This window comes from Stylophora pistillata, chromosome 6, assembly GCF_964205215.1.
Source record: "Stylophora pistillata chromosome 6, jaStyPist1.2, whole genome shotgun sequence".
In the NCBI taxonomy this organism is placed as follows: Eukaryota; Metazoa; Cnidaria; class Anthozoa; order Scleractinia; family Pocilloporidae; genus Stylophora; species Stylophora pistillata.
In genome coordinates, this window is record NC_142524.1 from 26,139,441 (window position 1) to 26,156,357 (window position 16,917).

At 39.1% G+C, this 16,917-nt stretch overlaps 1 protein-coding gene across 1 annotated transcript; it reads left to right on the forward strand.

The window, feature by feature from the left end:
- The first annotated feature begins 4,716 nt into the window (after positions 1–4,716).
- On the forward strand, positions 4,717–15,080 carry LOC148729145 (uncharacterized). Its single transcript, XM_088725319.1, has 8 exons — positions 4,717–4,858; positions 5,126–5,242; positions 12,088–12,210; positions 12,487–12,609; positions 12,989–13,114; positions 13,866–13,899; positions 14,214–14,328; positions 14,537–15,080. The coding sequence occupies exons 1-8, from the start codon at positions 4,717–4,719 to the stop codon at positions 15,053–15,055; spliced, it is 1,299 nt and encodes a 432-aa protein (XP_088581445.1). The 3' UTR covers positions 15,056–15,080.
- The last annotated feature ends 1,837 nt before the right edge of the window (positions 15,081–16,917 follow it).

Genomic DNA, 16,917 nt, shown 5'->3' on the forward strand with positions numbered 1-16,917 from the left:
TCTGCAAGTTTCTTGCAGATGGCAGTACGAAAAATTACGGCCGAGAAATTGAATGGAACACAAATCCCTGAGGAAGTTTAAGCAGCGCGAATAGGACCGTAAATGAATGGACGAATTGAAAAATTTAGGATACTTAAGGTAGCTGAAGACAGTTTTTGATACCTTTGTTTCTTTCACCATTTTCTCTAAAACCCTTGCATGATTTCTTGGTCACCAAAAGTGGCAGCTAGCAAGTTAACAACACAAACTTTGTCTCTTTTTTAAAGTTAAGCTGACGTATGTGCCGTTGCCATGGCTACGTAAATAGATAGAAACAGGCAATTCAAATCGGTTTTGTTAATTTGTAGAAAATCTAGTCATTAGATGTTGTTTATAACTTGCATGCAACAAGGTTGTAATGATACTCACAAGTTAACACCATTTTGCTAACAATTTAACAGAGAGATCTTCAATTCATAGACAGGTAAAAACAAGCGATATAATATCCCGAGGTTTCGGCGACTTCATGACGCCATTATCAAGGGTACAATTATCCCTTGTTCAAGGTTCACTCGATTTTCTAGAATTTCCTTTGTTTAAAATCAATTTTTTTCAATACTCCAGTTACTTATTTCCTCAAGTATTTTCGTGCCAAATTTCGTGAAATTCTAATGAGTGGTTCTCAAGAAATAGGGATATTTCCGAGAAAGCAATTTTCCATTCAATCGCAATTTTTTGACTTACTACGCATGCGCTGCATTCAACTGGGTTCTTTCAGTAACAACGAGAAAGCTGAGAACTGCTGGGTTCTTTGCACCGTTAACTTTTCTAACATATCTTTGTAATAAAAGATTAAAGCCTTCAATACACTGCGCCAACTATAGAGAAAAATCGCACAGATAGTGCGGGTACGCGTTGAGTAATTAAAATGACCACTCTTTTGACGGCATGTTTGTTTTTACAATCCTTGTGCGCGCGCTGAGTTGCATCAGCAAAAGCGCGCGCGAAAACTCTTTTCAGCCAATTGTTCAGCCTCCTTAAGGTGTCTCGTACCAGTTTCCTCGCGCGGGGAACAGGTCACTCTTGCGTGACGCGCGCGAGAGAAACATGCGAAAGAAGCGCGAGATCAAAAGATGAAAATTCAAAACAAAGACGGCAGCGCGTGGAATTTTTTCTACTCTTGTGAGAAGTTTACCTAAGACCTTGTATTTGATGTGTTGAGCGGCTACTGTGAATGCAGGAGATAGAAATTAAGATAACGAAGACGATTTTCGGAGAAGTAAAGGTTGCTTCACTTCACATTTAAAAGAAATATTCAACCGATATGAAATCTTGCGACGGCGAAAAAAGAAGGACTCAAGTGAAGGATAATCTGCATGAAGTGGAAGAAGACTTTGAAACTTCAAGGATAATAATATGATATAGCCAGAAGTCATGTGTAGGATTTTTAAGATGAGCTCGGGAGGCTGTCTTTGACGGCTGTTTAATGATTTTCTTAGCAGTAAACGTCTGTTTACATCAGATCGTAGGTGCTCGCGCGAGCACACGCAATTGTCAGCGGTAGCTAAAACAGATCATTAGCAAATGTCGATCTTATAGAATCCAGAATTTTAAATGCGCGAGAACGCGCGTGGAAATTGCTAAACTCACGAAAACTATTGCATGAAAACAAGTCCGGTGACCCCTTCTTTTTATTGTTCCAATATGATAATAACATCGAAAGGAATCATCAGAAAAAAGACTAGAAAATTCGACGGAAGGAAATTTGTGATGTGTGAAAATTGCCCTTTTTGTAGATTTTCTGAAATTCCGCTTCGTAGAATTTTTTAAAAAATCTTTGTGCATTTTCCTTTTCAAGTGCCAAAAGCAATCACTGAGAAAAATCAGGGTATCACCGGTTTAGTTTTCGAATTATTTAAGCCACAAGCTAAAAAATGCGTCTGAATGAGCCTATGAAAGCGTTGTCAGGAAAACTGCTAGTGACGAAATGACACTTATTTTTGGATAATCAATGATTATGTAATTCATCCCCGTAAAAGTGTTCAACTGGCCTTGGTCAGTCTTTCTGTTGTATTCTTTCAAAGTTACAAACCATCAAAAAGATGAAAACTGGTACGAGCCACCTTAAGGAGGCTCGAAAGGGTCTTTTTGACCGCGCGGAGAATGAATTCCAAGGTACACGCAAGCAAATTACTCGCGAGAGTAATAAGCGATGGCGCGCGCGATCAGATCCACGGCCGAGTTGTAAACAAACATGGCCGCCATGAGCGTTTCAAAATTCCCTGGTGCTTCTATTGTTTCCAGCGGAAGTGGTTGTTTGAGAAACAAAAATGGAAAGTTTTCTTCTTGAAAGAAGGTAGGAAAATGTTTTGATGGCAGGGCTTTTGCCGAAAGTGGTCAAAAAAAGTTAATTTAACGAGCTAAAGGAGGATGGTGAAGTCAACACCCCATCTATAAAGTCGCGACGAGTGTATTCGGTACGTCTTATTTTCTTCCGCGAAAAATTTAAGTGGATACTTCTGAGTGCTACGATTTATTTCGCATTGAATTTGATTCCTAATAAAATGAAATGACCGAGAACTTTCCTAAACAACTCACCGGAAGATGAAAAGCAAAATGAAATCATTGTTGAATCCAGGGTGGTAAACATTGAAAGTATGTTTTATGAACGAAAATGGAGAAGTGTAAATGTTGCCATAAGAAAAACAACATAATTTTCAGTAAACAAGAGATCGTAAAAATGTAGATGAGACTTCAATTCAAATTCAACCAGAAACGGTAAAATTAAAATAAAATATTCATCTTAAACTTGTGAGAAAGATTGTTGATATTTCACTCGATAAACTGTAAATTACAACTACGAAAATGCAAACTCGCATTTGTTAAGAAAGCATTGCAAAATTTGTTTTGTTTTCCATTTAAAACGGAATAATGAAAGTTCACGGCCATGACAGTGGCAAAGAGAAAAAAAAGGAAAATGAAGACAAGGCTTGTTCCTACCTCTAGTACCTTGAAAAATATAGAAATTCGCGAGATCTGTGACGACCAACAAATTACTGTTGTATATGAAACCCTGATTTCCGCTTAGTTTGACGCTCATGACAATCTGGAAGTCGTCAAAGCAAATTATTTTAACTCCAAATTGTTTTCACTCCTCCACTTCAAATTGCACACAAACAATTATACGGTCAATAATGGTAACTGTGCATCGCCGAATGAGGCCTTCTATCAAGCCATCTTCTCGGAACAATGACAGGATACCATCCAGACGTCTGATGGAAAGCTTCATCTTTCCACAAACATGGTCCAGAAGCTGGCAGAGGCTGGTTTGTCCCATGTTACACTACAATCTCTGTACGAGAAACTCAACATTAACGGTCTCAATGTTGTACTGGCATTGGCGCCACCTTCAAAATCAACTTGTCATCATATATCCAATTCCGCAAGAGAATTCTCTCCGGAATGTTCTTACATTTCCAACTGCCGTAACGGTAAGCACTCTGAGTCTCAAATGATGACTTATTTTTTAGGAATGTGTAAAATCACGAAACAGTGTGAATTCATCTTCAGGATGTACGATTTTTTCCGCGCTGAGGGCATCCACCGATTAAGCGCGGACACGGACTCATCCTCGCGAAAGTGAGCCCTGGAGTCAGCGGTATCGTTTAAAGCGCGTGACCGGATATAAAAGTGTGAGCTGAAATTGTAAAAGCCGGAAATAAAGCTTGCTAAGTTGATGAACTAATATCTCGAAAATTAGTTCGGTGACCTACCTTGATTTTTTGTGTACAAATTATTTTCATCATTACGCATTCCTGAAGAAAATTTAAAAAAAAAATATCCAGTGGAAAGTTTTTTACATTTTAAAACAGCATTTTCCTATGTGATTCAAGTTCTACTCGTTAGTTTTTTTTTATATCACGTATACAGATAGAGAATGTGATGATGTTAAATAAATTTGAAAAAAAAAAAAAACTAGGTCACCGTCTTGGTTTTTGAGATATCTTTCAAAAACTGAGTTTTAGAAGGTCTTTTAGCACTACTGTACTGTTGCCATGGCAACAGATGATGCCTGACGAGCCCTCTTAAAAGATTGCCCTAACATAGTGTTAAGCATATGTCAAGTCATTATCCCGATGATAAGTTTGACAGTCATGATATCTTTTACTGATTGGCACTTGCTGTTAATTGTGGAAAACCCTTTCGACCCTCCTTAAGTCAGATTTAGACGGATAAACTGTCGTTAAATACTAAAGCTACTAATCCTTAATGTAATCAAGGGGAAAAGTTTCTAAAAAAATGTTTTTGCTGCCCCGGTGGGGGTAGTAAGGTAATTTGGTTTAGTTTGTCAACTAAATTCAAATTATAAACTGGCCATCGTAAAGAGTTTCAAAGCTGACGCTTCGAACGTTAGCCGAAGGGTCGAAAACGGTCGAAAACGTCAACTTTTTTAAAACTCTTTACAGTGGCCAATTTACAATTTCAACTTAGTCGATTAAACCAAATTTCCATACTATATCATAACATTATTGTTGCCATAATTATCATTTCTTTTATGTTTATCTCTATCAACATATTTTTCCTTTTCTTCTAAATTATTGAGAATTTTCTGATGCAGACCAATGCCGCCATTTGGAGTTTACACCTGAAAAAGCACTAGACGGCAAGCGTCTCGTAAACCACGTGATTCGCATCGTTGAAGTCATGACAATTAAGTTTTGTGAGAACATGTGTTACATGGAGACTGACTGTGTCAGCATTAATCTTGATAAACGAGTGGGTAGACATGGAGGGTACAAATGTAAATTGAATAATGTTACTCACGAAGGACACAAAAGTGAGCTGAAGAAAGAAGAAAATTATTTTTATCATGCAGCTGAGGTAGGTGTTGGATCATCAGCAAATACTTATTTTCAGCGACGAAAATCTACTTCCTCAACCATAAGCGTTGAAATGATAGCTATAATTCTAATATTACTACAGATATTTTTACCGCTAGTACTATCATTACGCCTCTCGTTTTCTGTCTTATTTTCATTGCCTGATCAAAATCTAAAATTTAAAGATGATTGATCACCCAACCTGTGACATCGATATTTCAACGTATGATATAAAGATTGTTAATACATTTTCTCCTTTTGGCTTCAAAGCGCTTGTGTTGATAACCCTTGCGATAACAATGTGACTTGTCAAAGTGGTTTTACCGACAAAGGATACCGGTGTTTGTGCACCACTGGATTCAAAGGTGCAGACTGTAAAAAAGGTAAATCTTGCCATGTCAAACCGCGGTCGTAGACTTGTTTGGGCTCAGAGTCTGAAGAATCTGAATGATTTTGATGTATTTGAAATGAGTGAAACGTGGTTAAATTCTACTTGGAGCGACTGCACAATTGCTTCGAAGAATTATCAGATTCACCACTGTGATCGGAGCGACTCAAAAAGAGGTGGTGGGGTTACCGCTTATGTTCATCATCATCATCATCATGATAGTTTATTTAATAAAGCAGGTTGAGGGATAGGCAAGACATTACGTCCTGATGTGGACCTGCACCAATTAAACTATCAATTAATAAAAACCTAATTAGTGAATAAACCGAAAATGGGTATGTAAATAATGACAATTGAAAGAAATAAATATTAATAACAATACGGAGTAAATGTTAAAAGTGGTTAAAGTTAACAGATTTGTTGAAAACGCTGCAGGAAGCTTTAGCAAAACTGATAGATTTCAGAATTCTCCTATTTTTCCTGAGTTTTCTCATGGAAGAAGTCAAGTTTGAACAGTTCTTGTTGTCTTCAGGAAGGAGGTTCCAGGATAGTGCAGTTCTGTGCTTAAACGAAGATCTTCCCATTTCTGTTCTTGGTCTATGAAACTTAACTTTTAGGATTTTCTTAAGTCATAAGGAGTCTCGGATTTCACTATTAAGTCATTTAGAGGCTCGATGCTATTTCCGTGATAGATATTGTACGTAATAGTAACTAAAAGTCTCCTAATGTAAAATGAAACAATAGAGTTCCAGTGTGGAGCCCTCATGATGTCATCACTGTTGATGCTATGGGGTAGGTTGTAAATAATTCTAGTAGCTCTTAAATGAATTCGATCAATATCATCCGTCAAGGCTGAAGAACAAGACCCCCAGACTACAATGCCATACAAAACGCTAGGGATAATATTTTTATAATAAATGTTTTCTAAGGTTGGTATCGGTAAAAACTTTATCCGATTTAGTACTGCGACTTTGTTACTGAATGACTTACAAACGTTCTTTATGTGCTCCTGCCATGATAGCTTGCTGTCAATTGTCACCCCAAGACATTTAGATGATGATTTGTACTCAATAAAGCTCAGTATTACCAAAGGCCGAACGTGGCAGGGGCCAATAAAGTTCTGGCTAAAAATTATCAGCGCTTCAGATTTCGATTCGTTGGCGATTAATCTGTTAGATTGACACCAGGGGTACAGCTGGTCTAGTACAGACTGGAGTGTTAAGATGATATCGTCCATGTTGTTTCCAATTGTAAAATAGTGGTGTCATCGGCAAACATAAATAATTCACCACGAGTTATTGATTCTGGAAGATCGTTTACAAATATTGAAAATAATTTGGGCCCTAGTATTGAGCCTTGGGGAACTCCATGTTTGATGGTTTTGGGCTCGGACTGATATCCTGATATTTGGACAAATTGCTTACATGTAGTCGGTAAGCCACGAAAGCAAATCGCCAGATATCCAAATGGCCTTTAGCTTCTCTAGAAGGATGGTATGGTTCATTGTGTCGAATGCTTTTCGAAAGTCAATAAAAAGCACGCCCACTTTCAGGCCCTTGTCTAGCGCATTTTTCCAGGTCTATTTTAGGTGAAGTAAGAGGCTTTCAGTTGAATAATTTTTCCGAAAACCCCAATGTCTATGAGATAACAAGCCTTGCGTGTCCAAATGGTTGTTGAAGGCATCACTGACAATGTCATCTAAGATTCTCCCAGGGATACTGAGGAGGGAGATAGGTCTGTAGTTGTTCACTTCTGTTGGTGAGCCTTTCTTAAATATGGGGTTAACACGTGATAATTTCCAGCTTGAAGGGAAAGATGCATCACATATAATCTTCCTGAAGATTGGTAAAAGACCGTGGATAACGGGGTCACCAATCATGGAGAGGACCCTGGGGGATACTTGGTCTAGACCAGTAGCCTTCTTGGGTTGGGAGCTTTAATTAGTTTGTTTTTTTACCAGTTCCCAGCTCACGTCAGTTTTGTCCCTGGTAGGAGTGACTCTAGTGACAAAGGCGTTTATAGTTGACATGTTCAAAGGGTCAAGTTGCTTAGTGAGATCTTTGCTGACATTCACAAAAAAGTCATTAAACTACTCTGTCTTCTCTAAGTCATGGGTTATTATCTCCTCGTTGTGATCACAGATTGGACCGATGTTTTTAACTTTATGTTTCCTCAAGACTTGGTTGGTCAATTTCCAAAATTCATTAGAATCAGTAGCTTCATTGAATAATTTTTGCCAATAATCAGCTTCAGCACTCCTTAGTAGCTTCTTAGCCTCATATCGCTTCTGTTTGTAGAGACTCCATATTTCGGGGTCGCCTGATGACTTTGCCTTTTTATAGAGCTTGAATCTTTTTTTTATTTCTTTCCTGATGGAGGCGTTGATCGAAGGAAGAGACTTATCTCTTATTTTAGCATCTCGTGGGGGTAGGTGGTGAAGTAGGATTTCACTGTACAGATGTTGCCAAGCGTCTACACTGTCATCGATGTCGTCGAATAAACTAGTTATATGACAAGGAGCCCGGTGGAAGTCACTTCTAAGTTGCCTTGGGTCTAGCGATTTATAATCCTTGTTGGGATAACTTTGGGTTTTGCATTACCTCTTGCAACTTTGAAGACTGCGAATAATAGGTGGTGGTCAGAGATACCCAGGTCGATGGAGCCAGAGGTTTGGATTTTTGAGGGTTGACAAGTGATCACGAGGTCAATAAGTGACTTGGAGTTGGCACTAATACGGGTTGGGCTGTTGATAATGTTTTTTAGTCCACAGCTACATAGAATCCCTCGTAGGCGTTTTCCATATTCGGATTCCCTATTGGTAGGTTTGTGCAACATATCAGAGTTGAAGTCACCAACAAGGATTACATTTTTTCTTTTCAGCCAGATATTAGCGATCAGGTCTCTGAAAGAGTTGAAAAAGGAGGAGTCATCAGGTGGTCTGTAGACACAGCCAACAAGGAAGGATTGGGTTCTCATTGTGATGTTCAGCCATGATGCTTCTAAATTTGGTCTTTCCCAAGAAACAGAAGGGTATACATTAAGATATTCTTTAAATATATCAGAACACCACCTCCACAGGAACCACGATCCCTTCTCACAAATTTATATCCAGAAATTCTGATCCAATCGTCTGACACGCTTGAGTTAAGGTGGGTCTCAGTAATACCAAGAAGGTCAAACTTGATCTCATACAAGAGGTGCTGGACCTCATACAGCTTGTTTATAAGGCCATTGATGTTGAGATGACCAATCTTAAGGTTCTCATCGCCAACTGTTTGTTTAAGAACGAGAAAAGGATCTTCCTGGGATTCTGTAAGCTTGATGTTGTTTACATTCGAGGTAGCAGTTGTAAGTGGGGATTCATTTCGGGAGGTATTTGCAGTAATCTCAGTGGACTGTTGGCAGCGAGGACAGGATCACTCGAACATTCTCAGGCGTTGCAAGTTTTTGCAATCGTTGGGCTTGATGTTACCGCATCGGATATGGCACCATTTTTCACATTGGTCACAAATCATGGCTCTGTGGTTGTAAGCGACGGTCTTCAAACAAACAGAGCACTTTGGAGGAATGGAGCTCGGACCAGGTTTGAGGAAAAAATCGCCGCTTCTAAGGAGACGACTTTGTTGAAAACTTGTTTCGGAGTTGGCATAGTAGTATGTCCTCGAACCAAGATATCTTCCACCATATGGAGCAGAAACAAAATGGCGGACGTGCTCACACGTTGGGAAAGGCTGCAATTTCGGTGCAAAATTTTCTCTAGGAGACACAAAAATTCTGAGCTGGAAAGCCGAGTCGCTTAGAGAGCGGTTCCAACCTGAGTTTTGACCAGAGTAAGACAGAAAGCAGAACAAATTCAGCAAAAGTACAGGGACTCCAAATACACGTCCGACCGCCATTACACCGCTGACCAAGAAAAGGTGTCGTCGAGTTCGATTCTTGGATTTATCCATTGAACTCAAACATCTCTGCCTGGAAATAAAACAACATCGATCGGTCCCAACGATTTTAATCATTGTTATTTACCGCCCACCGAACTCAAGTCCTGATTTCTACATATTTCTTGACGAATGAATCGACATTCCTATGAGAAGGTATAACAAAGTAATTGCGGTTGGTGAATTTAACATCGACTTGCTAGCAGTAAATGGGTCTGTAGGTTATCTACAATTATTCAGGACGCAGGAATGAAACAGATCGTCTCTTCTTCAACTCCTACAAGGATTACTCGATGTTCGGCCGCGTTGCTAGATTACGTTTCGCATCCAGTGCGGATCATCGAAACCCTAGTCCCGATATATGGACTATCACTATCACTATCCAGTCTGCTTTGTACACAAGTTTCGCGGCATTAAATCCCCCAAACTGCATCATGATACCATCAAATATCGAAGATTTAATAATTCTGACAAAGAAATTTTTATGTACGATCTAGATACCGGTTCATGGTCAGTGCTTGATATATCCCAAGATGTAAACCACAAGTTGGACACCTGGGAGCTGATTTTCAATAATGTAATCAACCAGCACGCACCCATTGTCGAGAAAAGAGTAAAGCGGAAAATGTTGCCACCTTGGATGAAAAGCTCTACCATTGCTTGTATCCGAACAGAGATAAGTTCAAGAAACGTGCGAAAACTAATGTCCTAGCGAACACCATGTATGAGAAGCTAAGGAAGCAAGTTGTCAAAATGATCGCTAACGCAAAATCGGCCCATATGAGAAGTGAAATCACTGAAAATATGGGAAACCCCAAAAAACTCTGGAAAACTCTTAAACATGCAGTATCAACACATCTGATTGCTTCAACGCCCTCTTTCATTGAAATGGATGGCCAAGAAATAACAGACCCACTTTCCATGGCTGATGCTTTTAACTATCGATCATTTCGCTAACATACAGGGGGCTGCAAACCTGGCTTAGGTCAAAATCAACGAACAGGTACTTGCTAACGTAGAGGCTAGCATTTAACACTTTATTAATGCTCGCATAGATGTTTCTACGCAGTTTGATATCCCCCTCATGACCACTCGACAAGTTGAAGAATATACAAAGCGCATAGGAGGAAACAAAGCCACAGGCCTGGATGGGATTGGAATTAAAATTCTAAAACTAGCACTACCGGCGATATCTAATTGTTTGACCAATATCTACAATTCTCGCATCAGTAAAACCGTTTTTCCGGATCATAAATTCAAAAAAGCAAGGCTAACTCCTGTCTACAAGAAAGACTCACCTCATGACAGGAACAACTGTAGGCTGTCAGTCCTGCCAGTTATCTCCAAACCTCTTGAAAGACATATTGCGTCATGCTACTTAAAATACCTGTGCCACAATAACCTTCTTTACAGCAAACAGTCTGCTTATCGCTCAAATCATTCATGGGAAACTGCCCTTGTTGAACCTCACAGACAACTGGCTGAAGGCTGTGGATGAAAGAAAGTTTGTTGGGTCGATATTCTTGGATCTGAGCAAAGCCTTTGACTAAGTGAGTCACGACATTCTACTATCTAAAATCGCTAAATACCGCGCTAGTGAGCCAACCTTGAGATGGTTCAAATCGTATTTATGCGATCGAACTCAAACATGCACTATTTCTGGATCACTATCTAACCCTCTCACGTTGCCACAAGGCGTTCAACAAGGATCAATTTTGGGGTCACCTCCTCTTTTCACTTTATATTAACGACTTACCTCTCTGCCTATCAACTTCTGACGCCGAAATATATGCTGATGATACAATGCTATAGACTTCCGATCGCTCCATTGATCATATCCAACAGAATTTGCAAGTCAGCCTAAACAATGCTAGCAGTTGATTCAAGTTAAACAAAATGGTACCTAACACAAAAGAAGACGAAAGACCTACTCATAGCTACACGACAGAAATTGAAATACGCTAACAACCCAACCTTAGATCTTTACTTAGATGGCAACAGAAGAAGCCAAAGATGAAAAACTCTCAGGCGTCAAGATCGACAAGCGCATTAGCTGGCACGACCACATCGAATATTTAATTGGGAAGCTGAACTCTAGAATTTATTTGCTAAAGGGGGCGAATGACCTCCTTGACCTCCACTGCAGAAAATTATTATTGAATGCGCTTACTAAGCCTGTCTTTGAATATTGTTGTTCGATTTGGGGTAACGCCCCTAACCATCAACTGCTGAGAATACTTAGAGTGCAGAAACGTTGTAGTAGGTTAATATTAGATGCTAGTTTCCACGATAACTCGGTTCAAATGTTCAAGAAACTACAGTGAATGCCCACTGATGATGTAATATGTATGAAGAAATTGTGCATAGTGTTTAAAATTGTGAACGGAGAGTGTCCGGATTATTTTACAAGCTATAGATCTTATGTAAAAAAACACCCATTCATATAATACGCGAGCTTCTTTTTACGATCATCTGGCCGTGCCGTAATGTTGCTCCAACGCAGGCCTTGGAAGATTTCATGTAAGTGCCACTAATGGAACCGTCTAGACGACAAATTTAAAACTATTACAGATGAAAGCAACGTTGAGAATCTTTTAGTGCACAATTTTTTAAAAAAATAATTCAGATCGCGAACATTTTACTATTTCTAGAACGTTTGGAATATATTTATGTGCATGCTGTTCTTAATAAGCTAGTTTTTATAATTCTTTTTAATACAGCGCACAATGTAAACTGCTGGGTTACCAGTAATTATGTTAGCTATTAAAGTTTATTTATTTATTTATCTCTTGGTTAGAGAGCTGCTACAATATTGTAAGACTATCATGTCGGATCCCACGCAAGTGTCAATTTGTTTTTTTACATTTTATTTTTACATTCGCAATGATGACGATCTAATTTGCAGATGTCGATGAGTGTGCTGCAGGAATACAAGAATGCAGTAAACATTCTGTTTGCAACAATGCTGAAAGTTCCTACAACTGTTCGTGTAAATCGGGATATTCTGGAGATGGAAGGACATGCAAAGGTGAACTAAACCAGAATCCTAATTATCTTGACGAACAAAGGAATAAAAATTAAAGAAAAAAACGTGTTCAACCCTATAAATGATCAAATTAGTCACGTGCTTAGGGGTTTTCCTTGCTAAGTCAGTTGCCTTGAATTTTACAGATTTAAACGAGTGTGCTGACGGAACAGCCAACTAAAGTGCTGAAGAAACTAAATAAAAAATATATTCCACCCTATAATGTAGTAACGTGCCTAGTGGGTTTTCCTTACTAAATCGGTTGCTTTGAGTTTACAGATATAAATGAGTGTGCCATTAGAAAATCCAATTGTAGTGTTGATGCTCTGTGCAACATTATCAAGGAATCGTATCGCTGCAAATGCAAACCAGGATTTACTGGAGATGAAAGGACTTGCAAAGGTAATTAAAACGCAGCTTAGTTTCAGAGGCTAATCTTAATAAATTAAATAGGGTCTGGTGACTAATGTCTAATTCTCATCAACTAAATACATCAAATCGTACAATAATCAATCCCCGTAACTGGCTTGATGGCCCTATTGGTTACAGAGCTGCTGAAAAATTTGCAAGATTACCTGTCGGATTCCTCTTTGGGCTCAATTCGTTTTACACTTTATTTTCACATCTGCAATGATGACCTCTCAATAAAAGGAGAGTATTTTCAGACTTTGATAACCAACTTGGGTCTCCATTCGTTGTTCATACTCTGCTTTTAGATCTGCGTTAATTTCTAAAGTTAACTGCAGTGACTGAGATTCTTGTTAATGAAGAGCTTTTTCAGATATGAACGAGTGTGCTTCAGGAACACAAAACTGCAGTGCTGATGCAGTGTGCAACAATACCGAGGGATCGTACAACTGTACATGCAAACCAGGATACTACGGAGATGGAAATATCTGGCGTTCGGGTAATATTTTTCCGGCGGTATTTCTTAGTTTCTTGAAATGCTTCTGTTTAGACATCAGTTATGAGACGTTCTTTTCTGTAAACTGGTAAAAAATAAACAAACAAACCAACAAAAACAAAACAATAACAGAAAAAATAAAAATAAAAAAAAATGGAAAAATTCGATAAAAGCCTTGTTAGGAACTATTGAGAAAAAAAAAAATTAAAAAGACGCTCGAAGGGTTTGTAAACGCTACCCTGCGTAAATAGCGGCCTTATGGTGTGCATTTGAAACTTCAAGTGGTGTGAGAACGAATGGCGAAGCTGTGAGTGGTTTGGACGCATCTAAAATTCTCGGCTCCGTTGCTTGCAGTTTCATCGTGCGCATTAGACACCCACCGACACCACGAAAAAACGAGGAACCAAGTCGCAATAGCTTTGATCTGCTTTGCTTCGCGAGTATCCGGAACAATCACAAAGCGTACTAAAGTGAAACCAATACAACTGTGGGTTACTTTCGGCTCTCAATTGGAATCGCTCCATGGAGAATTTCAAAGCTATCATAGATGAATGAAGTCGATAACTTTCGTACTAAGCTAGGGACTATTCTTCCCTCTAATCGGCGACTAGTCACACTTTTTAACTTGGATTTGAACGTTATATATTTCTCTTCTATATATAAACGTTCCCCTTAAAAAGATGTTTTTACATCACCCCGTTCTTTTTTCTTCCTAAAGGCTTTTTTGCTGTTGATATACCTTTTATTTTTCCAGCTTTGACATGTAAGGAAATTTTCGACCGCAATGTGTAAGTCAGTAATTAATTAATTTAAAGACAAAAACAAAGCCGAACAGAACTATAGAGGGAAAACATGAAAATAATATAATGGTACTGATAATTCGAAAAGGATGAAGGACAAGGAAAGCTCTGAAAATGAGGATACTGAGAATAATAACCTTGATAATAAAATAATCTTCCACACTTGAATCTCGTTTGAGAGGAATTAGAAAGTACTTTTTATCATTTACTGAATATATAGCTATAGAGGCCATGGCCTTCATCAAACTTCAGCTGTATCTCTCCTACTAAAGAAATACTTTATTCAATAGATCCAAAATGAGTGGCGAGGTCACCCTGCTCCTAGACTCAAAGCCAATTTCTGTTTTCTTTCACCTGGGAGACTTTGGATGCGGAGATGGGGGATGGACACCGGTCATGAAGATCAATAGTAATAAGGTATGAATTTATTGGCTAAGAAATTTATTGTGGATATAGGTCAATGCAAAGATGCGAGAAAGGGGATGGGCAAAATGGCAGCTGTTTTCCTGAAAAAGGTCAAGCGTCGCTCGCTTATCTTCACTGAAGAGGAGCCTGAAACAGGCTATTACTGTTATTTCATTAATTAATAATTAAGAAAAAATTAATCATTTTATATAAATTTCAGAGTACATTCCGTTACGATTCCCAATTTTGGAGGAACAGAAGTTCTTACATCCTTCCAGGAGGCAAAACTGGCTTTGACTTTCAAGAGACAAAGTTACCAACCTACTGGGACACATCCTTCTCCAACATCTGTCTCGGTATGAAGATCGGCAATCAGCTAAGATTCATTGTCATCAACAAGCATGCCGACTCTCTACACTCACTCATCGCTGATAGAAAAAAACGCACCACCTCACTTGGTCGTAAAAAGTGGAAGACACTGATTGGCTCACAGGCCTCCTTGCAGCCCCACTGCAACATGGAAGGATTCAACGCGGTTGGAGAGAAACTTCATCAATTCAAAGCAAGAATCGGCATCACTGCTAACCAGCAGAATTACTGCTCTTCTTGTGACTTCAGGATTGGTTTTGGCACAGGAGGACTACATGATGACTCAAATACTTGTGGAAACGAGGCAACGCGCCAGCCTGATAATGGAGACAAGCACATCAAAGCCATGGGGTACATCCTGGTGCAGTGAGGAGGGACACAGCTAAATTCCAAACTCTTAAAGTGCACCTATACCCAAAAATTTTTTTTCGCTTAACGAAATAAGCTTATTTTTTGGAGTGTTTCTCTGCAAAAATTTCTTAATTTGCTCAAATCTTTAATTTTCTGTGCCCAGTCAAAATACGGAAAATCGGCCGCCATCTTGCCCCACGACCGAGTTTAAAGAGGAATGGCTCTAGCGGGTAGTGTGACGTCAAATCGAGAACACGAAAGTCTGCATTTCACACATTTTCACTTGTTTGGGAAGGTTGTCGTCGATATTGTCCGAAATATGCCGACTAGGTGTGTTGTATGAGGAATGTACGAAGCGCGATACCCTCTTGCAAATTTCGCGCGTTGCTACATCCTTCTACAACACACTTAGTCGGCATATTTTCGGACAACATCGACTACAACCTTCCCAAACATGTGAAAATGTGTGAAATGCAGACTTTCGTGTTGTCGATTTGACGTCACATTACCCGCTAGAGCCATTCCTCTTTAAACTCGGTCGTGGGGCAAAATGGCGGCCGATTTTCCGTATTTTGACTGGGCACAGAAAATTAAAGATTTGAGCAAATTAAGAAATTTTTGCAGAGAAATACTCCAAAAAATAAGCTTATTTCGTTAAGCGAAAAAAAATTTTTGGGTATAGGTGCACTTTAAGTTAAAAACATCATGAATAAGGACAATGTAGTGTTGAGGCTTACCAGCTGATTAAATTATGGATTCGGCAAAATTTCCATAATCAAATAGTTAATCTTCAGTTGAGTAATAGTAAATTTGTTGTATTAGTGCAGTCGCAAGAAATATTCCAAGAAACAAAGAAATTGAACATTAATTTTAAAATAACAATACAAAAGTAAACATCAGAGAATATGAAACTTTAAAAGCACCGGGACAGGAATGACATTTTTAGTGGTTATGAAGATTTCGCCCCATTGCAAGTTCCATCCATACGACCTTTGCCAGATTGGCCCCTTAGGTAAAAGATATTAAAACATATGTTCACGGAAAACTTTCCGAACGGTTAGCCGTTTTTAAACGGATAGCCGGATAACATATGTTCACGGGTAAACGTTCCGAACGGTTAGCCGTTTTTAAACGGATAGCCGTTCACCAGCCGTTCATCGTTCGACTGGATTGGCAGGCCGTTTGGCATGCCGTCCGAGGTAGTGAGAACAGTCTGTTCTAAGTTTGTGAACCAGTAACTGGTGCAGTAAATGAAACTTTTCCATAGTCCATTGGTGTCCGCATCCTCCACAGGCCGAAAAATTCGGCCATTTTGTGATCTTGTGTTTGAAAAGGATGGCAAGAGAAATCTACCTAAATCTATTTACACATTTACAGCCATTGAATGCCTATTTGAATGTTTTATTTGCTGCGTTCTTCATTTCATTGGGAACTGTGGCAATCAAATGAGCAAACTCATCTGGAAAATTATGAATTCATATATCGATCTTCTATTTTTGTATATATCAACAAAGTTGAAGTGGTAAATTGGCCACCGTAACGATTACAAAAGCTGACGTTTCGAGCGTTAGCTCTTCGCTCCGACGAAGGGCTAATGCTCGAAACGTCAGCTTTTGTAATCGTTACGGTGGCCAATTTACCACTTCAACTTTGTTGATATATCCAAATCATTTCGTTACTCCCATCGACGCAGCCCCAAACAGTTTCTTTCGAAACTATCGGCCTTTATTTATTTCTATTTTGTAACCTTCCAGGCGCCTAAATAGGTTTTGATTTACGAGCGGCTGGGTTACCGATCTATTGGAGCAAGACATGCCTCTGTATGCGAATGGCCGCCAGAACAAGTTCATTTTTATCGAAAAGCACATGTCGACTCTCTGT